The sequence below is a fragment of the Myodes glareolus genome, chromosome 19, assembly GCF_982192425.1.
Source record: "Myodes glareolus chromosome 19, mMyoGla1.1, whole genome shotgun sequence".
NCBI lineage: Eukaryota > Metazoa > Chordata > Mammalia > Rodentia > Cricetidae > Myodes > Myodes glareolus.
The window spans coordinates 169715-194889 of NC_142044.1; the positions used below are offsets into that span (position 1 = coordinate 169715).

The window sequence follows — 25175 nt, forward strand, 5'->3', positions numbered from 1 at the left end:
TTTTCAATATTGAAACCTGAGGCATTTATTTTTAAAAATACACTGATTTTTTTTCAAGTATACATTTACTTTACAACAATATATTTGAGTTTTCATCAAAAACTAAAGTGTTTTTAAGAATTTCTCAAAATCATTTACTGAAGTTTTGGCAATCTCTTTGCAGAATACTTCATCAGGAATAGATACGACCTTGTCCAAAGAGACATAGTTAGGTTTTGCTGGATCATACTGTGCTTTTCCCAAGTAGACAAGAAACAAGTGTCTTTCTTTAATTTTAAATACTCTTGTATTAAATACCTGGAAAAGAAAGAAATTTACAATAAAAAGCTGAAATACTAACACATTTTCTTGGTTACCTACTTTAACAAGTTAGTTACAATGACTGTATGTTCAATAAATATGATTAATGCTAAAGGATTTATGTTCTATGGTTTCTGCTCAGAATTATAGTTAAAGAGGTTGAGGGAGTAGATCGATTTAAAGATAAATGTGTAGGACAGGAGAGGGTCTGAGTTTGATTCCCAGTACACATGTATTATTAGGTAAGAAATTAGGGGTTGAGCATAGTGGTGCCCACCTGCAATCATAGCACTTGGTAAACTAAAGCAAGAGTAGTAAGTCTAGAACCAACCTAGGTCACGCAGTAAGTTCCCAAGTACGCCTGAGCTATTGGGCAGAAATCCTGGGCTATAGGGCAAAAGAGCATCTTTAAGAAAAATGAAGGAGAAGAAGGTAAATTATGATTCAAGAGGGACTAAAAACCAACACAGAATGATAATGAAAGAAAGCTTTTGCTGGATGATGGTGGTATGTGCATATGGGAGGCAGAGGCAGGAAGATCTCTGAGTTCTAGGCCAGCCTGGGCTATAGAGCAAGTTCCAGGGCAGTCAGGGCTACACAGGGAATCGCTGTCTTGGGGGTGGGGAGTAGCCATCATGATGATGCGAGACCCAGGAGAGCATTACAAGAGCAAATCCTTAGGTTTCACCCCCAAACCACCTCATCTGTAACTTGGGAATGAGGCCCAGAAATCTGTTTTAACAAGTTTTTTAGAACAAACATTAGAGAACAAGATCTCTGTCAGCAAAAGGGAATTCATCATCTATGTAGTGTTGAAGTGTCTCTGTTTTGATCTTTAAATTCTGTTACCCCCAAAAGAATCAAAATGAAATGAGGCTGTCATTTTGGGAGGTGAAGAGGGAAAGCATACCTTTTCCTGTTAAAATCCCCAAAGGAACCATGAAACAACTAAGTGCCTAAAGCCTACTGCTGCAGAGGTGAAGGGAGGACAAGAGAAGGGCTCCCACTGGAGTGACAGTCTGCAGCACAAGGACCTGGGGCTCCTGAAGGACTCAAGCACTTCTCTTGGCTGTGGGACACTCCACGGGGAAAATACTTTTAGATGTCTTTCCTAGTGTACAAAGTGCTAACTGTGCACAAGGAGAGACAGGAAGAAAAACAACTGTTGAAAATTCACTTGAGAACAGTGACCACAGAAAGTATATGCTGCTAACTTGGTGTGACACTGGTATGCTTCTAGAACAAAACATCCCTTTGTGTCTCTGCATTGATGGTCATGAAGTTCATAGAAAAAGAAACATGAGATAGAATAACACATAGAAACATAGAAAAAGGAGACCTGTACGAACTGGCACAAGCCATCAGTGTTGGATTTGCAGCCAAGGTGCTGGACTAAAAGCCCCATGTGAGGTTATGGAGAAGAATCATAATAAAAAACAGACTTGCTGCAAAGAGACTGAGAGGAAACGAACAACTACCAAGACAGACAGACTCCTACCCTCAAGACACACCTACACAGCCTACACAACCTTCAAAACCCACTACAGGTTTTTGTGAGACAGTGATTCCTGGGCCAGTGGTGGACAGGAATCTCACTTTGCCCCTTTGATCCATTCTGTAATGAATGACTGGACCTCACTTGTTGTGGGATGATCTTTTTGTACACTGTAAAGATATGTTTCTAGCTAAGGTACCTTTTGATTGATTTAATAAAGAGTTGAATACCCCACAGCTAGGCAGGAGAGAATAGGCAGGGCTTCTGGGGAGAGAGAGAAGCAGAGATGAGAGGCCAGTGAGATGCAGAGCAGGTTGGGTGTACAGAATGGGGGATAAGTAAAAGCCATGTGGCAGAACATAGATTAATAAAAATAGGTTAATTTAAGTTACAAGAGCTAGTTGGGAAGAAGCCTAAGCTAATAAAGGCCAAGTTTTCATAATTAATAATAAGTCTCAGCCATTATCAGGGAATTGGTGGCCCCAAGGAAAGTCTAATGAGAAAGATAGTTATACCCACTGGGTAGGACAAGGTCAGGTTTCCATATAACCCACTCTCAATAATCTATTGATCCAGGAGACAAGAAACTGTCACTGCTTTTTCATAGATTACTTATAATTATTCCATTATTATATATTATAATTATTCCTAGAGTCAAACAATTCTAGGCCTCCTATACTTTTTTTTATAATGTGCCAGCATCATTCTATATTAAGGGCTATTCAGATGGGCAAATAAACATCTCTCTATGTGAAGGAAGTGGACTAAATACAATCTAGTTCTGGGAGTTATTAAGGTTATATATCTTTTCACATCTCTATATCATGAACAAATAAAACAATAGTTTTAAATTTAATGGATTAAAGTCCAAGAGACTATGCTTGAGTTTTCTCCTGATTCCAACAGGCAAAGGGAAGAGTAGGTAAAACTTACAAAGAAAGAGACAAATTGAGTCTTCTTAGGAGTCCAGCAGCTGTGAACTTCCTATAAATGCACAGCACCACACCTGAAGCCTAAGTGCAGAACAAGGGCAGCTGTCTGAGAGAGCTGGGAGATATGTTACCTGGGGGAACTTGACAATGATGTGGTGGGGAATTTTCATCACGTTGTGTACATAATCAAAAGTTTCCGTAAGTTTCCTTTTGTTTGCAGTTAGCATCTTTGGGACTCTGGTGACCATATGCTGAATTTCATTATGTTTAAAACCAAGTTCAAGGTGATAAACCTATAAGAAAGTAAATTCTCAGAGTCATGAGAAGAAATAGTCTTTTGGTACTATGCTGTAGAGCAAATTGATTCTTCTAAAGTTAAAATAATGACCTTTTAAAATTTGGGGGCATTTATACCACTGCCCCTAAAGGGATTATAGCTCACTGGTTGGGGTCACCCAAATTTCAAACCCCTTACCCAAGCAAAAGCTCCTCTACATTGATGGTCATGAGGTCCACAGAAAAAGAAACACGAGATGGAATAACAAAGGAAGGAGGCCTGTATGGACTGGCACAAGCCATCACTGTTGGATTTCCAGACAAGGTGCTGGACTAGAAGCCCCCGTGTGAGGTTATAGAGAAGAGTCATAATAAGAAAAAATAGACTTGACTGCAGAGACTGCGAGGAAACGAACAACTACCAAGACAGACAGACTCCTACCCTCAAGACACACCTACACAGCCTACACAACCTTCAAAACTCACTACAGGTTTTTGTGAGACAATGATTCCTGGGCCAGTGGTGGACAAGAATCTCACGTTGTCCATTTGTACTCTGGTATGCAGAGACTCTCTGCAATCTTGAGAGATAACATGTTATTTGAAACTGAGGTATACTGGAGGCTTGATTTTGGGGAACAACAATGAGACGGTGATCCAATCTGAAATATCTTCAGTGTGAGTGAAAGCCAGCCTACAAACCACAATCCCAGAGAACTTGACAACAATGCGGACACTAAGAGAGACTTACACAGATCTAATCTATATGGGAAGTAGAAAGTAGAAAAAGACAAGATCTCCTGAGTAAATTGGGAGCATGGGGACCTTGGGGGAGGATTAAAGAGGAAGGGGAGAGGAAGGGAGGGGAGCAGAGAAAAAAGTAGAGCTCAATAAATATCAGTAAAAAAATAAAAAACAAAACAAAACAAACAAACAAAAAATAGGAATGTAAAGAAATTAGTTTCTTATAGCTTGAAGATATGTTACCTTCATATTTTCTTTCACAGGCTCCAGACTTCCTGTTAGTAGCCTTGGAAGACGAACAACCAGATCTCTAGTCTACAGTTAAAACATAGTAATTATCATCACTATACATGCATATTTAACTAGTTTGGAAAACTAAGACATTACAAGGAATGCCAAGCTAAAATTTAAAATATGACCCAATCAAAGAAATGACAGAAAGCTTGGAAGTATGTATCAACCTAACATTATTTGATGAGAAATGTAACATGGAATAAGAATTTAAGAAGCTATTGATGGTATACTATAAAGTGATGGAGCCTTCTTTTTAATCAGGCTAACACAATTTTTGTACAGAAAGTATATTGCATTTATAGGATTTGTGTAGGTCAGACACCTAGAAACATGACATTTAAAGGTTACCAAAAGAGAAAATACATTTCCTTTATCTATCTATCTATCTATCTATCTATCTATCTATCTATCTATCTATCTATCTATCTATCTATCTATCTATCTATCCATCCATCCATCCATCCATCCATCCATCCATCCATCCATCCATCCATCCACCCACCCACCCATCTATTTATTTACCTTCTTCACACTCAGTTCAAGCTCTTTCTGAAAAAACCCCAGTCTGTTATCCAGTCTTTCCACAGAGAAGCTCAACAGAAATGGTGCATTTCTGACCATCCGCGCGATATCTGTCTTACTGAAATGTTTTGACTGTAGATAAGCTACTCTGGAGAAATAATAATAAAAAACATATGCATGATAAACATTTCCTACAAAAATAAAATTTATTATGCTAATTTCTAAGGTAATATCTAAACTTGTTTTGAGACCTTGAGTACAAACAGGAGTACTGTTATTTACATAATTTCTACCCCACCTCTCCTGTGTCCCATCCTCATCTCTTTTCAATGAGTTATTTTTACACATACATATATATATATATATGTATATATATTCACACATATGTATATATAAATAGAAACTTCTGAGTCTACTCAGCGCTAATTTTTTTTTAAAGGACCCTATAACGTCCCATAAAAAAAGATCAATAAAAGCACTCTGTAAGCTGTGTGGTGGTGGTACACTCCTTTATCCCAGTAGAGACAGGTGGATCTCTGAGTTTGAGGCCAGCCTAGTCTACAGAGCAAGTTCCAGGACAGTCAGGGCTACACAGAGAAGCCCTGTCTCGAAAACCACCTCCTCCCCAATAAATCCCTTTGTAATATCCCAAATATGGACACATTTTCAGGAGAAGCACTGACAATTTTTTTTATTAGCTTCCATTTACTTTAAATCAGAAAATAATTCTAATATACTTCCGGTAGATCTTTAAATTAAATAAATCATTATTATATGTGTATGATGGGGGAGGGGAGCATACACATGCCTTGGGGCTCAAGTGGAAGTCAGAGGGCAATCTTAGGGGTTGGCTTTAGCTTTCCACCTTATTTTGAGACAGGGTCTCCCATTGTTCATAGCCACATAAGCCAGGTTAGCTACGGTGTGAGCTCCAGAAGATTCTATTCTCTTCCTCCCATCACCAAAAGCTGACTGAGATTACAGATATGAGGCAAAGCACCTGGCTTTTTGTGGTTTCTGGGTATCCATACTCAGGTTCTCACACTTGGATGGCAAGCACTTTGTCCACTGAGCCATTTATTCCCAGTCAAAATTTTTGGTTTTGAGACAGAGTCTTATTACTTAGCCCAGGTTAGTCTTGATCTTTTCATTTTCTGGGCTTAGTTTCCCAAGTGCTGGGATTACAAGCATGCATTACACACCTTACACAAAACAATATATATTTATATAAACTACATACAGTTGATTCATTTAGAAATTCTACAAAAGACCTGCAATTTTATACACAAAATTATTTTCACTGAAAAGAAAGTAAGTACATAAAATTGGTGCTATTATGGATATTGTAGAAAATAAGCCTGCTATATCTAGCAAAGCCAAAAACAAGTTTTAATTAAATATTTTATATCCCTGCCTACTCAGTAGGAAGTTACTGTTTATCATACATCTTTTTGAGTATATACAGATGAAATACTACAAAAATTCAAATAAACATTTCTCTGCCCAGTCAGGAACATGTGACAGGCAACTTGAGCAAGAAACTTGCTTCCTTAACACAGGTTTCTTTTACAGAATTAAATGTAGGGAGATGCTTTATACAGTAAGCAGTCAAGACTCTGGAATTTGGTCATCTCAGTTGGAATACTAGCTCTGCCATCTATGCTATGTGTGTAATCTTGGGAAAATTACTTAAACTTTCTATACCTCATATAATAATTATGTGAAACCTCTCAAGTGATTCCCACTGCCTGATATTCATGCTTTCCTGGAATAAATCTGGAGCAATGAGGCACACTGACTTTTGAATGGTGAAGGAATCTCTCCCCGAAGCCAGGATGCTGGGTGTGAAGTTCTTAGAACCACCCTTTGCCTGTGCCACGTGAAAGTTTGTATCATAGGAGCCTATAAGTCGCACAAGAGAGCATCAGTCTTTTAAGTCTGTGCCTAGTCCAGTGCCTTAACTATGAAAGATGCTCAATGTAAAAAATGCAGATGTTTTGAGGTTCATTTTTTTTCTTACTTCACAGAAAAGGAATTAGTTTATTATTAACTCAAGAAACTGCCAAACCCTTACCAGTTCAATCTCAATGTGGAGAACAGTCTCTAGAGCACTGGTTTTCAACCTGTGAGTTGAAACCCCTTTAGGAGAGGGTTAAACGACCCTTTCACAGGAGGGCATATCAGATGTTTACATTACAAATCATAACAGAAGCAAAATTATAGTTATGAAGTAGCAATAAAAATAATTTTATGGTTGGGATGACCACTGCATGAGGAACTGTACTAAACGGTCAAAGCATTAGGAAGGTTGAAAACCACTGATCTTGTTACTGGACAGCAAGAGGAGACAAATGTGATCTTGGCAGGACCAGGGGAAAATTATTCTAGGCAGAGATTGAGAGAAATGTCCAACAGATGTCAGAGATGGCTGAGATGGAACTGAGGGGTCTTGGCATTTCACTGAGGTAAATGCCAAAAGTTATGAGTGATAGTTGTGATTTGGGTAATAAGACAAACAGAATAATAGTATTTCCACTTGATGTGTCTGAGAATACACACCATGGTGAGGTAAGAGTTAACTTAAGAACAGGGCAATGTTCTGAATGGTATTATGTATATTAATATGTAATACATCAACATCTTACAGTAAATGTTTTCAGATTAATAACTCTCTGACAGATGAATGAAATGCAAAACTGTTTAAAAATGCTCTAATGGTCATCAACTAATCTTGCCTTTCAACCTGACTACACCTGGAATCAACTACCCCAAGTTTCTGGGTATACCTATGAGGAATTTTTCTTTTTCTTATTTTTTTAAAAAATTTATTTATTATATATAAAGTGTTCTGCCTCCATATATGCCTACATGCCAGAAGAGGGCACCAGATCTCATTATAGATGGTTGAACCACCATGTGGTGTAGGTAGAGGACTGCGCATTCATTTCCAGGCCGCCCAGACTGCAAATAATCAAACAGCAACTATATTATTTACAATTCTGTTTGGCCAGTAGCTTAAGCAAATTTCTATCTAGTTCTTACATCTTAAATTAACTGATTTCTATTATTTTATATTTTACCACGAGGCTCTTGATTTACCGGTACCAACCTCTGTCTCCTCTGGTAGCTACATGTTTTCTCACTGACTCCACCTACGTTTTCCTCTATTTTTGCATGTCTAGTTCATATAGCACACCATTAAGTAGTTCAGGCAAGAGCATTTTCTTGCCCAAATGGCTAGCCAGCTCCATAAGAAGCCTTTTCGATGCCACCAGGAGCAGATGTGTCTCATTGTCATGAAAAGTCATAAGATCTTAAAACAGTTAAAATGTCATATTGTTTAGGTCTTTGAAAGGTTGGAAGATTATCTATCTAACTGAAATATATTTCTATATATCAAGAAAACCTAACTGACATGATCACAAGTCTGACTATTATAGAAGACTATTAACCTGTATTTCTTAATTATACATCACATTTTTAAATGAGCTACACAAACACAATACCTTAATCAAGAGCAGAAATATATATATATAACAAAACTGACCTTAAATTTGTATCAATAGACCAAGATCCATACCAATGCATTGTAATTATTTCTATAGCATATCCTCCTTTAAATGTAAATAAGCATTTATAAACAATATTTGAGAACTTGGGTGTAGTTCTCTCTAAATGCTTCCTGCTATTTGTTGGGTAAAGTATTTTTTGGGGGGTAGATTATGGAGACCTTTCAGAGGGTCTTGATCCATCGAACCACATTAGTCTGGAAGAAATCCACAGGTTCTCATCCTCTGTGGAGACAAAAGAAGAACCTCTTTTCCAAAGCAATATATCCTTAGACTCAAATTTTGAAGTCAAGATACCTTTAATATATATTGGTTTAGCTTAGCAGCCTGTACAATGAAATGTCTCTCTGTACTTAGCTCATTGACAGCCAAAAATTTAAAGAAAACACAATAATATACATAATCCAGACTCTCTGTGTATACTTCATTTTTAGTTTTCTTTACTCTATTACTTTTTCTACAAGTTTAATATAGATTTTATTACCTTTACTCTTTTAATCTATGATTGCCTATATTCTATCTTTTTAAAGACTTTATTTTTTTATACTCTTTTTCTTCTCTTCAAGTCGATGTACATTTATCCAACACAGTGACCCATTTAGAGGTCTTTCTTATCTGAATTTGTCTTTATTGCATATCTGTAATCCTTTTCTGACCAGGAACACTTTTAAAATGGTAAGCAGCTTGGTGGCAGCAGCTCTAGATGCTGGCTCTGCCTCTCTCTGCCTTTCAATATGGAGGTACCATTACCACCGAGTAGGAGCTACATTCACCAGCTTAACTCTGAGAAGCATGTAGCACATAAAAACTTTTTATTTGAGTAACAACTAAATCTTCCAGGCGGTGTACTTTGCGGCCTGGAAATATCTCTGTGTATGGCAGTGGGAATCTGCCATGCTCTCTTGCCTATGCACTCCTAGCAGACCTGACCCTGCCACCTACCCAGGTGGGAAGCGCTGAGCCACAGGCATGGTCTCAGCTACTTTTCTCCTGACGCCAAATGGGCATATAAGCATTTGGACCTGAAGTGAGTGGTGGGCACCAGCCCCAAATGTTTCAGACCATACTGGTACCCCAATTTGTAGGCAGAGACTGATTGTTCATTTCCAGGCCACCCAGACACAGAAACTATATTACTTGGAATATTGTTTGGCCAATAGCTTAAATGTATTTCTGGCTAGAGCTCTTATATTTTAAATGAATACATTTCTATTATTTTATATTTTACCACAAGGCTTATGGTTTACCAATAGTGGCATCTGTCTCCTCCAGCAGCTACATGGTGTCTCACTGACTCTGCCTATTTTTTCCTCTGAATTCCCACCTTACTCTATTCTGCTAAACCACTGGTCGAAACAGCTTTATTCATTAACCAATAAAAGCAACACATATACAGAAGGATTTCCCACACCAATGTGGTTGTTGAGAATTGTACTCAGGACCTCTGAAAGAACAGCCAGTACTTTTAACCTCTGAGTCATCTTTCTAGACCTGAGGGATTTTTCTTAATCAGGTTATTTGATGGGGGAAGACCCACCTTAAATCTGGCCACACCTTCTGATGGCAGCCTACATAAAAAGACCTAGAAGAGGGAAGGTTTTGCTTTTTTGTGTGTTGCCCTCACTCTACCTGACAAGATAGAAATTCATTTATCCTGTTGCTTTGGCATTCCTTTGATGGTATCAGTACCAATTTCTTTGGGATTCCACCTACACACCAGGAATTCATGATTCAGCAGCTGTCTAGGTCTGCTGAGACGTTCGACTTCATGGACCAAACAATTAGAGCATCCTTGGCCTTTTCGTTATGAGACAGTCATTGTTGGACTAGTGAGTCACAGCCTGTAATTCATTCTAATAAATGTATATTAAAAGACTACCAGTTTCCTTATTTAGAGAGTCATGACTATGATAAAGGGAATAACCTTTCAACTTATGGAAAAGTGTATTATAAACAAATTGCTCAAAGAATACTAAATGTCTGCTATCAAAAATTAGAAATGCTAGGTATGGCAGCACACATCTACAAATTCCAGTACTTAGCAGGCCAAAGTAGGAGGATTATGAGTTCAAGGTCAGTTAGAGGTACATGAGACGACCATGTCTCCAAACAAGAAGAAGTAAAGAAAACAATCACAACAACAACAATCTATGAACTTGTAAGTGTACTTAGATAATTTATTATTTGTTAATAGAGACTTTAAAGAGACATTTCCAGGTTCTGAAGAGAAATATTTCAATACTAATTCATTAGTACGTTAAAAAGAAAAACAACTGACAGTTGACAAAACAACTATTTTACTCTATTTGCATTAAAAGTGCATAACTATAAGAACCATTCATAGTCACTCAATAGATCCTTGAATAGCAGACTAGAAAATTTCTCACACATACATGAGTAATTCTTCCATAAGCACTTCCTAGGTTATGTGGAAATGATTTCAAACGTTACCTTGTCTTAAGATTTTCAAGATCTTCAGAGAAAATAGTATAATTTTTTGTCAGGAATGGTCCCAAGTGGCTATCTTCTAAACCCAAATCTTTAAGAAATAGGAGTATTTGCTTAATGTCCTTTTCAAAATCCAGTCTTAGAAGAAAGTTGGCTACATCAAGATGTCTTTCTATCTTAGACAAATCCACTCCTGTAACAAATGGAAAGGATTGGTTTAAAGTCAATTTCTTATTCAGTCATTAATTTCACACAGGAAAAATTACTGATGAATAATCTATTTAAGGAAGAAATGACAAATGGAAACTTAAAAAGTATTCTTAAATGAAACTGGTTGTAGAAATAGATTAAAATTAATTATAGTGTTTATGTCAAAGGTCAACGTAGAGGTAAATTTTCCCCAAAGAGAAAGTCACTAAATCACTCAGCTTCTTGGGAGGCTGAATGATTCAGGAGAATCATAAGTTTGAGGCCTGCTTGGGTTACACAGTGAGCTCATGGTCAATGTTGAAAGTTGAAGAGAATACTTTAAAGTACAAAAATAAAATAAAATCTGCAAAGGCTAGAGATAGTTCAGTGGTATAGTGCTTGCTTAGTATACATAAGACCACAGAGTCAATCTTCAATGTGACAAAACAAAACCCATTTACTAAAATGATTTTAGAGGCACCTTCATACAGAAGCAATGAAATAACATTGTCCCCTAATAGCATCCACAATCAAAAATACCATCATATTCACTCACCAAATTTAGAAACAAATGTAATTCCAAATCTAAATTTCTTGGTATGAGTATGTGCACACCCACCCACACCACACATTGAACACAGACCAGAAGCAGACCCAGAATGAACATAAGCAATTTATCACACACTAGGGATGGCATTTTAATTCAATAAGAAAAAGATAATACTAGTCACTAAAGTACACTGGGACCACTAGTTACACTGTTTCTGTGTCTTATTTCCAGATTGATTGATAATCTAAATATATGCTAGTTCTACACATAGAAAACAAAGAACGCAAGCAGATATTAATTATGGAAAAATAAAAAAGCCTATGGCTAGCTTTCTACTTACTTTGTAAGAGAAAGGTTTGGAAAGTTACCCAATAAACTGGTAATAGTGGTTATACTTGGGAGCAAAGGTACCTCTTGGAATAGCTGAACTTCTATCAACTATATATAGTTCTTTTTTAAAAAAAAAATTTATTTATTTATTTATTTATTTATTTATTTATTTATTTATTATGTATACAATATTCTCTGTGTGTCTGAAGGCCAGAAGAGGGCACCAGATCTCATTATAGATGGTTGTGAACCACCATGTGGTTGCTGGGAATTGAACTCAGGACCTTTGGAAGAGCAGGCAATGCTCTTAACCTCTGAGCCATCTCTCCAGCCTCCATATAGTTTTTTTGTAACTTAAAAAAATCACACAAAATCAAGTCTCATAAATGAATGAATAAAAAAAGGAGATGGAAGCCAGTTTCAAAAATCTGTGATAAATGGGGAAACAAAGCTTTAAAAGTAACCTAGAAGACTTGAACTCCAAGTGATTTTACACACGTTGGAGGGCCTTGCGCAGTTTGAGTTGTAACACCCTGGCTGTGAGGAAATGGAAACCTGCTTTTAGTAGTAGTGGGAGCGTGGAATCCCATCAGGAGAGCTCAAGTCCTCAGCTCACTCAGAATTCTACTAAAATGAAAAGCTGGACACTGCCTACTGTGGACCAGACACTTCTGCTAAGCACTGGGATGAAAATGAGCAATACATGCTCTAAATGATTTGGACAGTGCATCTCTTACTGTTACATGTATTTAGTCATCAGTCAGAACTGGAAAGAAGAAACATTATCCTACAGAGCTCAAATACAAAGAAATATAATACAGCAGCATGAGCAGAGTAAATGGACACACAACGTCTATCTAGCAGCGAGATAAGGAGGCCACGCCTTTTCCAGAGCACAGAGGGAACTGTAAGCTATTAGTGAAGTGTTGCAAGACAGAAGCTGTTGCCATGGGATGAACAGTTAAAGGACCTGAAGAGTGGGAACAAGGAAAATGACCTGACCTGACCCTTCTGCCCTTTATGTCATAGGAGCCCTGTGCACAGGACTGGCCTCCTAGGATCTTGAACAAGCAGAGAAAGGAGGAAAACAAACAGAAGAGAACCATACTTTGTCACTAAAAACACTGACAAGCAACAATGGATCCTCCAAGTTACTGTCATTTACAGTTACTTCTAAGATATGCTATTAAGCTTATTAGCATATACAAAACGAATAACTGAAACATACCTGGAAGCTCTAAGTATACTGCAAATTATTTATAGGTCTGGATCATGGTGATCATCACCCTGAGTACCTGCTGCAGGCTAGGGAAGACGTTCTGGAAGAAAAGGTAATTTATTCTCCTGCACACTCATAGCAGGTGTCAGATGTCATCTTTTACCTTTGAACTTACTTCAGAACATCTTTTAAGCTGTGAACATTCCAAAATTCAATAGATATTTTAGGTATATCTACATCTTTCTGTGGATATTTAAAACATACTTAGTACATCACAGATTTCCAGAACTTACTAAGTATGGGAACTTTGTTCTTTTCCACCAACATCTCCCCATATCCTCCTCCCTATTCCAAATCACCATTCTTCTCTTTCTCTGCTTCTACTGAGACATGTCTTTGCATGCAAGTCCTCCAAGTCTTGTTGGGAATGTTGGTACGTCACTGTCTACTATTGTTGACTAGTATTCCATTGTTTATTTGTTTAACACATTTCTTTTAACCATTCAGTAGTTTATGGATACGTAGGTTAATAAAAAAGGCTTTATTTGTATTTCTAATTTTAGAGTTCTCATTTTACTTCCACCTTCATCTTTCAGTTCTTCTCAAATAGGTATTTGTAATCCTGACTAGCCTAGAACTCACTATGTAGACCAGGCTGTCCTTGATCTCAGAGATCCACCTACCTCTGGCTTCACAAAGAGATTCCATGCCTAGCCTCACATGAAGCTTTTTGAGAACATAGATTCCTTGGGTACCTACACATTTGGGTAACATCTGGCTAACTAGGTCCTAAACAGGAGTGAAACATGACCATATTTTGTCATTAGTACAGGTATAAAAGCAGGCAAAGTAGAACTCAGAAGGGTCAGTCAGATAATAGGGACAGAGAACACATTTCAGAAGCTATTTGAACTTGAGATAAGTTCTCCAACTGCCAGTTAACTAAAGGAGTGATGTAGGCAAGAGGGGAGGCTGACAAGATGAGCAGGAGGAAAGCAGGGAGAACTCAAAGACCTTCGAAGGCTTCGAAGATTTGAAGCAGGGCTAGAGAGATGGCTCAGAGGTTAAGAGAACCAACTGCTGTTCCGGAGGTCCTGAGTTCAATTCCCAACAACCACATGATGACTCACACCCATCTATAATGAGATTTGGTACATAATAAATAAATTAAAAAGAAAAATAAAATTAAAAAAAAGATTTGAAGCAGTTAACCAGTGCTTTCAATTAGCAATTTAGAAGGAACACTAACACCATAGAGATTTTTCAGGGTCAAAATAGCTGAATAGGAAGTTATAAACTTAGGGGCTGTGAGTTTGGCTCAGTAGGTATAGTGCTTGCCTTATAAACAAGAGGACTTGAGTTTGCTCCCCAGAAGCCACGTTAGCCACATTAAAAAAAAAAAAAAGTCTGGCAGCTGTGCACTTATAATTCCAGCAGTGGGTAAGTGGAGACAGACAAATCCCTGAGGCTCATTGGCCAGTCAGTTCAGCCTATTTGCAAGTCCAGACCAAGAAAAGAAGCTGGCCTAAATCAAAACAAAACAAAAGGAATTAATCAAAAGAAAATAAAAACTATCATTTAGCCACGTGTATACACACACACACACACACACACACACACACTTGATAGGATTATCAAGGTAAGTAAGTGACAAATGAGTTCTAAAGAAGGGTAATTACAGAATAAGAGCAAACTTGAGAGAGATAGAATATGGAGGATAAGGTTCTAAAGAGATGTTAAGGAGGGAGGGAGAAAAGAAAGAAACAAGGACAACCCCTAAGAGTCTCTTGCATGGCGCAGGTATTTTTTTCCCTTTTCTGATAAACAAAACAGCTCTCCAAGATATGGTGAATGAGAAACAAAAAGGGAGCTTCTTTGGTGAAACAAGATTTATCTATATCCCCCAAACACAACATATGAAAACAGAATTATCAAAATAAGACATGGAAAGGCCCACAAATAAGAATTCTAATGGAAGATGCCAGTATGTGAAACACTGAAAATTTTAGAATTTGTACTTTTTGGATTTTGGATGATCAACTGGTAAAGTCTATGCAGATATTCCAAAAAATATAAAAAAGCCTCAAATTTCAAACACTCTCAGTTCTTGGTATTTTGGGTAAGGAATACTTGTGGTTGTTTGAATGAAAATGATCCCATTGGATCATAGGGAGTGGCACTATTAGGAGGTATGGCCTTGTTGAAGGAAGTGAGTCGCGCTAGAGGTGAACTTGAGGTTTGATGTTTAAGCCAGGCCTTGTGCGACTCTTCCTGCTGCCTGCAGAATCATGCAGGACTCTCAGCTCCCCTCCAGCACCATGTCTGCCTGCATGCTGCTATGCTTTCAGTCTGCCCTAATTAAATGTCTTCCTGTATAAGAATTGCAGTGGTTATGGTGTCTCTTCATAGCACTAGAAACCCTAAGACAATACTCAATACCTATTAAACAACAATAACAACCAGAAATTGGAGTATCTAGAGAATAAGAGGTCCAAGATAAAGTACAAGCTAAAAACATGATACTATGTATGGCTATATGTGGAAACATTGATTCCTCAATCTCTTAAATATCCAATTCCTCTTAACTTCTCAGGGTCATTACTGCGAAATCAAGAAATCAAACCAGACTCAAGAAAGACAGGTTCAACAAGGTTGCTACATTTCAGACAGGACCAAAGGAAAGTGTGCAATGAATAGCTCTAGCTGCCTTTAATTCAAGGATAACCTACCAGCCCGCATATTAAGAAAGTTATGGTACAGGATGAAAGAACAATCCAGATGAGGGCAGTAGGCTCCAGGAGGAAGGTCAGGGGAAGACAATGCAGAAAACAGTGCACCATGGATCAACAAACTAACACATCACAGGATGACTGGTAGGTTAGAAACTTACCAAGCTGCACTAGTTGCTGCAGAGTCTCGGAATGATCTATGTAGTCTCCAAGTGTGAAGGAGGATAAGGGCAACAGAGGGTGTGCGACAATCTGAATAGCCTCCTCCTCTGAAATTGATTGCATTGGAGACAGCGAAGGTAAGTCATCCAATTCTTTGCAGCGAGTCATGAGGAAAGAGAGAAGCCATGTCATGTACATATGGAACATTCTATAAAGGGGCTACAGAAATGGTTCAGTGGTCAAGAGTACATACTGCTCTTGCAGTTTGGATCCCTACATCAGAAAGCTCACAATCTTATAACTCCAATACCATCTTGTGGGCTCCATGGGCATCTATACTCATATGTGCACACATATACACATATGCATAATTAAAAATAAAATTCACCTTAAAAAAGAAAACAACCCAAAATCCACTTCTATAAATATTCTATCTTCCTTAGTTTGTGTCTTTCATTGGTTAAGTACTGAGATCATTTCAGAATTAGATGTTTATGAAGTACAAGCTTAGAGTGATGGTCCACACCTGTAATCCCAGCATTCCACTGGGCAGGCTGAGACAGGAGAATTATAGCAAGTCTGAAGCCAGCATGGCCTAAGAGTGGTGACCCCCATGTCACAAAGGTCCAAAACTATCCTAAGATTTAAGAGTACCCAGAGAGAACAACTATTCTCCCTTCAAGGTATGAAGTTTGTTGGTAAAGTTCAAGATATTCAATCTATTTTTGAGACACTGAACACAAGCCAGGCAATCATCCTACCTCATCTTAAGTGCTAGGATTACAGATATGAGTCACCTTGTCTGGGTAAGACACAAAACTATTTCTCTTCACCTTTTATCAACATGTAAGAATGTTAAAGATCTACTGCTCTTCAGCAACATTTTGAGAGACATGGCTTGTGAACTTGGCCAAAAGTATGGCTTTTTTTTAATACCCCAAATTCACATTCTAAAGTTATGCTATTCCGAATTTATTCATTTTGATCCAGTGTGCTCCTCTCTAAATTCTCTTAAGAGAATGTCTATGTTCTATCATCTGTAAACCTTTGCCAGTCCTCTAATTTGCCCTGATATGAATTCTCTGCTATTGTTTTAATATGATTTGGTATGAAAGACATTTGAAGCTGTGACTTTAAGGAACCCAGATTATGATCTCTTACTGTTTTACTCTCTTAGCTATCCTCACTTTTTTCACAGCCAGCTTCTCTTCCTTGCCTCCCCTTTTAGAATTCATTCACATTCTCCTCATGGAACATTATTTTACCTGTGGCATAATAATATATTCCTATATCAAGAGGCATATAGAGAGGAGGGTTGACTATAAATCAATTCAAGGGAAACCTGAAGTGTAAACTCACTGTTCCCACTTGGTAACTATTATACAATATATATGTCAAACATATATACATATAAATATGTATAATTATAAATATATAAAAATAAATATAATTAAAAAATATATGTCAAAACTGTATACCTCAAAGATAAATATCAATTAAACCCTAATAAGTCTAACTAATGCCAAAAAGACACTTTTCAAGAGAAGCTACAAAATCAAATATTTAAAAAGCAAATGTTTTACATATTTACCTACAAAAACCACAAATTAACCTGGGAACTTACTAAAATAACAGTTTAATAAAACTAAATGAATAGAACCGATACTGTTCCTTTTCCTGCCTGGTATGAAACATGACATGAAATGGGCAAGTATTGTCTAAATATGTAGTGTTGTGTGATACTTTGTTTGTGTTATGACAAATAAAGCTTGCCCTGAGATCAGAAGGTGGAGCTAGCCACTAGTTAACCATAGAAGCCTGGCGGTGGTGGCTCCACCTTTAAACACAGCACTAGAGAGGTGGAGAGAGAAAGTGATTGTGGGGCTGGACTGAAGGAGACAGGTAGGAAGCACTGGTGGCTGCTTCTCTGATCTTCTAGGTTTTTACCCTAATATCTGACTCCTGGCTTTTTATTAAGATTAATTAGATTAATGCTTCAATGTAGCATGATCAAAACAACTCCTGAAAAGGGGACTTTTCTCAATGTTCAGAATTACCTTCAAGAAACAGCTCAGATTCAAGGCTGGGTATCCTCTCCGGCTTTTCACTCACTGAAGGGAGCAGAGTGCTTTGCTCAGAACTGTTCTCTTGCCTATTGGAGTTGGCAGTCTGGAAACTATTCCACAAGGAGGATGTCTTGTAAGTCTTAATTCCCCAGTGGAGAAAGCAATTGTCAGGGGACAACAGAGCCTGAGATGAGAAGCCATTTGACAATGTTTTTCCTGGTCTTGTAGAGCGTTTTGTGATCTGTGCAGCCTTAATGAAGTTACTGAATTTAATTGAGTTGAACCATCTGGGTAACTGTTCAGCTAACAGGGCCATTTTTTTTTTCTCAAACTACAAAGGAAAAACACAACCATCAAAAGAAGACAGATTAACTTACTCAAATGTTTAAGCCAGTAGTGAAACAGCAAATGAATAATAATAAATTTCTTCCTAAAATAAAAGATTTAAACAAATATGTTTAGGGTAGTCAAATGTTTCTTATATATGAAAAGCCATAACCAAAGGCAGTCTGAGCTACCAACCAAAACAGGAACTTCAGAACTGGAAAAATAAAGATATGCCTTACAATTTAAAAACAAGACAAAGAATGACTTTAAACCAAAAAGATCTGTAAATGCTCAAATTACAACAGATCCAAACCAACTATTAATTTTATCTTCAAAAGGAAAGAATAACAGTAATGTAATGAAATGTTCTTAGAACTTGGTTTGAAGTGTGTTTAGGAAATATATTACAGATTATAATGCTGAGTTACTAAAATGTATTTTATGCATATAAATTAGTCAAAAGTTAAAAAAAAAGAAACCCACTGTTTTAAATGAGTCATAATATTGCTAAATCAAACACCAAAACTGCTGTCTGAATCTGATACCCAATCCTTCCAAAGACAACAAAGGTGGTTTCATAAAATCCTGCTGCAAGAAAAGAATGGCTTTCAAACAGAAAGGGTCAAAGTAAGGAGCAGCTGGACATGGTAATGAACACCTCCTCTAACACCTTCTTGGGACACAGGCAGCACTGAAAGTTTAAGGAAAGCCAGAGCAATGTATTTGAGGCTGTTTAAAAAAAAAAGAAAGAAAAGGATAAAACTCAAACAAGTACCAAACCAACCCCAAAACCAAAACAGCAGAAACAAAGAAGTAAGTGACCAGCAACACTTAAACACTAATTAAAATAATCCATATAAACAATATGGAAGGGGAGGTCATGCTTGTAATCCTAGTACTCAGTAGCCTGAGGCAGGACTGCTCAAAGTTCAAGGCCCGCATGAGCTGCAAATGTGAGACAGATTCAAATAAACAAACAAATAAATGGAAAAGCCTCAATAAATGTTAGCCATGATTATTGACCAGACTGTATACTGTCCCTTTAAGAAACAAGCCCTACCCACTCCCCTTCCCCCCTTTCCCCAGTATACCACTGAGGCAGGCAGATCTTCTTTCTTGCTTGCAGCCCAAGTCTTTTCCTTTCCACGTCTCCCCCTAAGAGGTAGCTGCTGCTGTGGCTCCCCCCTTCCCCCATTCTCTCTCTCTGCTCTTCTCCCTTCTCCCCTTTCCTTCCATAACCCACTAATTAAATATCTAACCCCACTCTGCACAACCAGTCTCAGTCTATCCGTCTCTGTCTCTCATCCACCATATGACTCTGTGCCTAGGACCAGCTGGCCCTCATGGCCTGTGGGCCACTTGGAGGTTTGCTTCCTGGGACCTGGCTGCCTTTGTGGCCTGCCCACTGCCTGCCTCCACTCAGGGACCAGCAGTGTGGTCTCATGGCCAGCTGCACACAGTCACTACTCGGACACAGCACAGTGTTTTTATTTAAACCATAACATTGGTGCTTGGTGACTCAGCAAGGCTCGCCACATTCCCTCCTGTCTGTGGGTGGGCCGGCTGAGGACACATGGAACCCTGGGCTGGGGAACCAGGTTTCTTTACAACAGCTCTGCATTCAATCTGCCTGAATGCTGACCTCTACACACACCAGCAGCTTTGGTGGTGAGTTTTCCCTTCCGGTCAGTCAACCACAGCCATCATGGCTACAGTCCTTTTCCTTTGGACCACTCATCAATGGTCCCCACCGTGAGAGATCACTCGGAGCAGCCTTGGGCCTCTTGGCTTCCAAGTTGCCCCGACCAAAGCCAGGCAGGCTTCAGCACCCCACCTGTAGACAAGAGACGTCTTTTTTGCCGTGTCGCCGCCATTTTCACACCCCACCTATAGAGGGGAGACATCCCCCCATAAGCCTTGTGGTGTCGCTGTTTTCACATTTTCAACTATGGTATAAACCCTCACTCCGCCTGTGTCCCACCAGCTTGGCTTTTCTTCAAACTGTCCCTGCTACAGCTACTGCTGCCAACAAGTTTGGTTGGATCCATGAGGTGGCTGTTTTCAATTCTAGCCTTTTGCTCCCCGCTGTGGCTTGTGGCATGGAGGCTGGGCGACAGGGCGGATTACGCCTCTAGGTTTCTCTTCCATATAACATGTGACCTTACTACTATCTTAACTGAGGTCAGGTGACTTCACTGCCATCTTAACTGAGAGCCAGGTCAGGTGACCATGTCCCGCCATCTTTACTGAGGTATTCCCTGCCTGGTTCCCCTGTGTTGACTCTGTTACCTGTGTGTTTTGTGCAGTGGCATGCCTCTGGTAGGGCCCACAAAGAGCATCCACTTTGCCCAATTCCTGTTCACTGTGTATGTATTCATACATGTAACTTAAATACACCTATGTTTACTGTTAAATGTTATAATTGTCTGTTCATTGTATCTCATTCCAGACTACAAAGCAATAAGTCTCATGTTTTAAATGTACTTTTAAGTCTCTTACATAAAATACTATATATTTAATCCAACCCTGCTTTACCAGTTGAGAGCCAGTACTGTCAAGCTCAGACTCAGCTCTCCAGTCAGATTCTATACTGTAGTTATAACTCACCTATACCGGGCAAACAGCCTTCATCTACTCGGGGACTCCCTTCCTGGGACCCGGCTGCCTTTGTGGCCTGCCGTGATCTTGGGACCTGCTTCCCGCCGCCACTCAGGGACCTGCAGCGTTTTTATTTAAACCTTAACACAGACAGACAAAAAAATGTTAATTGTCAATTAACTCTTGCTTATGCCTCTGTATTTTGATTTTCTACACAGTGGAATTCAGCTTGTTTTAGGCCCTGAATCAAGGGTCTAGTCTCACAAACACTTGAGGGTTAACACTTGGAGGTCTGTAGTTTGGGGATGTTGGCTAAGTTTTATACAAGAGCAAATCTCTTTCCTTCTTAAGTGACCCGAGGAAGGGTGTGCTTGCAATAACCTTGTGGGATAGGTAACTTTTGTTACATTTTAGGAACCTCCAAACCTGTCAAAATTTCCCTCAAACTTCTTATATTCTCCATAGTAGTGACATCAAAGTGGTAACTCAGTTATGTCACCGAAACAAGACCAAACTTTTAGTGAACCTTCCACACAGCCAGATTGGTCCTATCCACAAATGGTCAAGGACAGGTATGAACGATGTGGCTCAACACAAAATCATAAGCTTTCTTAAGACATTTCCCCCCTTGGTGGTTGTAACTTTTTTTTTTTTTTTTGTTTTTCAAGACAAGGTTTCTCTTGCTCTGTAGACCAGGCTAACTTTGAACTTACTGAGATCTGCCAGCCTCTGCCTCCCAAGTGTTGGGATTAAAGGCCTGCACCACCACCGCCTGGCGAAAACCAGGTTCTTGATGTGAACTCGCGGCAATGTCAAGACTGGACATGCTATTCTAACTCATGATGATGGAGGCTCAAAAACTCCACATAATGCTTTTATGTGTGTTGTGCTGGTGAAAACTGAACCTGGGCTACACTCTCAGCTCCAACGTATGTTTTCATAAAGGTGGAGAACACCTAAGTGTCTAAGCACTTTGTGATACTTCTAAACCAACTCCCAGAGTCTGTCCAGAAACCTTCCTAAATCTAGTGGACTCACTGTTAAATTCTTTTTCCATTCAAAGATTTGAGTTCTAACCACTCATTTTTACCCTCCACTTTTACTTGCAACTACACTGCCCTCACATAACTGCTCCAATGTCGAAGCCATCAGAACAACCAACTATGCAGAAGAAAAAAGCTCGGCCCCCTCCCTGGACCCACCTTCCCAGGGACTCTCCAGCACCAAGTTAGGACCTTGAACCTCAGGGGGTTCGGGTTTGTTGAGTGGGAGCGATTACAGGACAAGTGCAGACACACACAGCTCTCAGAAACGAATAAAGATTTGCACTCGTGTATAATGTCCTGCGGTGTGTACATCAGGAAGATTTAAGAAGAAAAAAGAATCCTTAACATCTCTCAAGCTGTACCCCATACACTATTTCGTTAAGAACAGAAAAAAGAGCGAGAACAGATTTTTCTTGGTTCAAGATCTCAGCTTTTTAACTAACCCTGGCACTCCAGAGGTGAAAAGCGCACTTCGTAATAAAGGGCCTCTAGGTAGCGCAGGCTCCCTCCCTAAGGTCATTTAACCAACACTCTTTAACCAAGCGTAGTGTTAGGATGCCTTAGAGTCCCTAACAGAACTTCGGCAGGAAGACGCGACACTCTCGAGCCTCCTTCTAAACAAGCGTGGCAGCGTTGCCACCTACAAGGTTCAGGGACGCACAGAACAAGCCCGAATTCCCTCTCCGGGTCACCGAGAACCTACCAGCCCTCGCGAGGCTCCCAGCTGCTGCTGTTGCTGGGTGCAGGCAGATCGGGCTCCAACACCGCCGGGCCTCCTGCTCCCAATTCACCTGGGCCAGGTCCGCGGCGGCGCAGATCGAGCCCGGCTACACTGCCGGGTCGCCCAGCAAACCAGCCAGCGATTCGCCGTGCCTGCCCGGCGCCGCCACCTACGTGAGGTGAGCTCCGAGTGGGAGAGACCATCGGCGGCGGATTGGGAGGGGGAGTCGGTGGACAGAGCCTGCCAGGGTCTTGGAGGACCTGCTACCGATCGACACGTTCTCCAATTCAGTGACTCCACGGCTCTGCAAGGGAGGGTTGAGGTTAGAGTGAGCTCTCCGTGATGTCTCCCTGCCAGGGCCAGCCGCCTCGCGGTCCCCCCACCCCGTACAGCAGTGGTGGCGCCGCGACCACGCCCTCGCGCGTCGGCCCTTCCCTCTGCTAGCACCCTTCGCAGGGCGCCAGCCCGGGTCCCGGCGTCAGGCAGCTACACTGCTGTGGTCTGTCACTGCGGAGGTCCCAGCCTTCGCGGGCCGGGGCCTCCGCCGCCCCGGCAGTACGGGGAGAAGGACCATGGCGTCCTGCGTGGGGAGCCGTACTCTGAGCAAGGATGATGTGAACTACAGGATGCATTTCCGCATGATCAACGAGCAGCAAGTGGAGGACATCACCATAGACTTCTTCTATCGGCCGCACACTATCACCCTGCTCAGCTTCACCATCATCAGCCTCATGTACTTCGCCTTCACCAGGTGAGGTAGGCCTGATCGCGCGCGGGGCGCCAGAGGCCAGAGGATAGAGGCGACAGGGAAGCTGTGGCTGGGAGGATGGCTCTGTGTGACTGGTGGCAAGGAACCGAGTAGCTGCTCCACGCGTGCAAGCTCGCGGACACTGGGCCCACGCAGCTCCTCCGCCCACCGCGTGGCTTACAGTCCTCTCTGCTTACTCTTCCACCTGCTACCCTTCACCTTTAAACCCCGTCTCTCACATTCGGTGCCTCGTGCCACACCAGGAGCTCATGCAGGTCACCTAGTCGGGTCACCCACATCCCTTGCTTTCTATCATTCCCCACACGTCACTACCGGGACGTTCTGCTCCGCAACCACTTTATCGATGGTCTGTTCCTAGCATACCGCATGAATCATTCCGTGACTGCACCGCTTTTAGAGCAAACTACACCCCTAAAACACACCACACGGAGGCCTGGTATACAACTAGATTCCCAAGGAACTCTTCTGGTATGCAGTATTGCCAGGAGTGCAAGCGCGCATGCATATGTGAGGTGCACCACAGTGTTTTTCCAATACAACACCTCTTTTATGCATTGCATACCATCATCTAACATAAGTTTCCCCCGCCCCCGTCTCGAACACTACAACATCAACAGTCGCTGTTGACACACATCCCAGTGGACATCTCCCATCAAGCACAGCCCGATATCCAGCAGTTCCAATGCATTGTACTGCATAGGCTACAGCTGATCACACATCACACGGGGCAAACCCTGCCCTGTCATCCATCTCCTGATATACATGCTGAAAGGAGGCATTTCAAGCAATTGTGTAGTACCTGGAGACTACTAAACTCTAACAATACTAAACCAAACACATAAAATGTATACAACACAGCACAGCTCTCTTATTCCCCTAAAAATATATGCATGTGTTCAAAGCACTTCTAATAGGTGCTTGCATTCATACTTTTCAAGGGTTCTGCTCCTGTGGCTTCTTGACCACAGCCAAGGAGCTAATGGATCCCACAGCACACATACCCCATTTTTATTTAGATTTGTATGATCTGAATTACATATTTTAAAGAGAGGGGAGTCATACCCTACCTGCCACACCATTATGACTTCCAAGAATGACTGCGAGAGACTGTTGGTTTCAAAATTGGCCGTGCTTTTAGTGAAGTTACTTAACTTTGTTCTGAGTAGGAGGGTCCATGCCTGCAGAATGAATAAAATTTTTATATTCACCTCAGGGTATGAAGACTAAATGAAAATGTGCACACCTTTTGAATAGAGTACCTGGTATATGATACCTGTTAATGGCGCTTTCTTGAGTTTCCACCCCTTCTTTTTCTTTGTGATAGGATTAGACAGTATAGCCTAGGCTAGCCTTGATCCCTCTCTCAATCCTGCCTTATTCTAGTGTTGTGAGTATAGGCTTGTGCCACCATATCCTGCTTCTCCTCATATTTTTATCCAATGGTCATTCAAAGCCTGGGAAAATATGCAGAGGTAAATTGACCAGTCACAAGTATTAAAGAAACTTCTGGTATCTAGTAGAGGGGAAGAGAGAAGTTTCTTTAATTAAAGAAACTTCTGGTATCTAGTAGAGGGGAAGACAGAGGCATGCAATGCTACATACAGAACAGCATTGTACAGCACAGACTAAATTGCAAATGTTTATTTTATGAATCATTTCAAAGATAAAAATAGTAGGTAACAGTTATTCTTTCTTAGGGGTGCCATGACCATCATTGTAAAGTCTGCTAATATCTTGCATATCAGACCTGCCTTCCTATAGTTCTGACTTTCGAGAGAAGTCACTTTGAGATTAATTATGGTTACCTTCAACTGTTCATTGTGCCATCTGATTTTGCCACATAAAATATATATGCCCACATAATTTGTTAAACCCCAGTTTCCTCATCT

General features: G+C 40.2%; 2 protein-coding genes across 5 annotated transcripts in view; one reads left to right on the forward strand and one right to left on the reverse strand.

The window, feature by feature from the left end:
• Mterf3 (mitochondrial transcription termination factor 3) lies at positions 1-22665 on the reverse strand. Of its 3 annotated transcripts, XM_048457424.3 has the most exons (9): positions 22500-22658; positions 20760-20890; positions 17817-18156; positions 15759-15911; positions 10584-10773; positions 4564-4711; positions 3991-4062; positions 2859-3020; positions 1-297 (listed from the first exon to the last, which is right to left on the reverse strand). In XM_048457424.3, exons 3-9 carry the CDS (start codon positions 18139-18141, stop codon positions 103-105), a joined length of 1245 nt encoding a protein of 414 aa, XP_048313381.1. In that variant the 5' UTR covers positions 18142-18156; positions 20760-20890; positions 22500-22658; the 3' UTR covers positions 1-102. The 3 variants fall into 3 exon arrangements, with proteins under 3 accessions (XP_048313381.1, XP_048313383.1, XP_048313382.1); XM_048457426.3 differs by lacking the exon at positions 2859-3020 and having other exon boundaries at positions 22500-22665; XM_048457425.3 differs by lacking the exon at positions 20760-20890.
• A 283-nt stretch (positions 22666-22948) lies between these two features.
• The window catches only part of Ptdss1 (phosphatidylserine synthase 1), a 57475-nt gene continuing 55248 nt past the window's right edge, over positions 22949-25175 (forward strand). The window contains exon 1 of one of the 2 annotated variants that reach the window (XM_085679133.2): positions 22949-23268. In XM_085679133.2, the coding sequence (XP_085535259.1) occupies positions 23090-23268 (179 nt within the window). In that variant the 5' untranslated portion in view covers positions 22949-23089. The remainder of the gene's footprint in view (positions 23269-25175) is intronic. The other variant, XM_048457420.3, reaches the window with a different exon arrangement.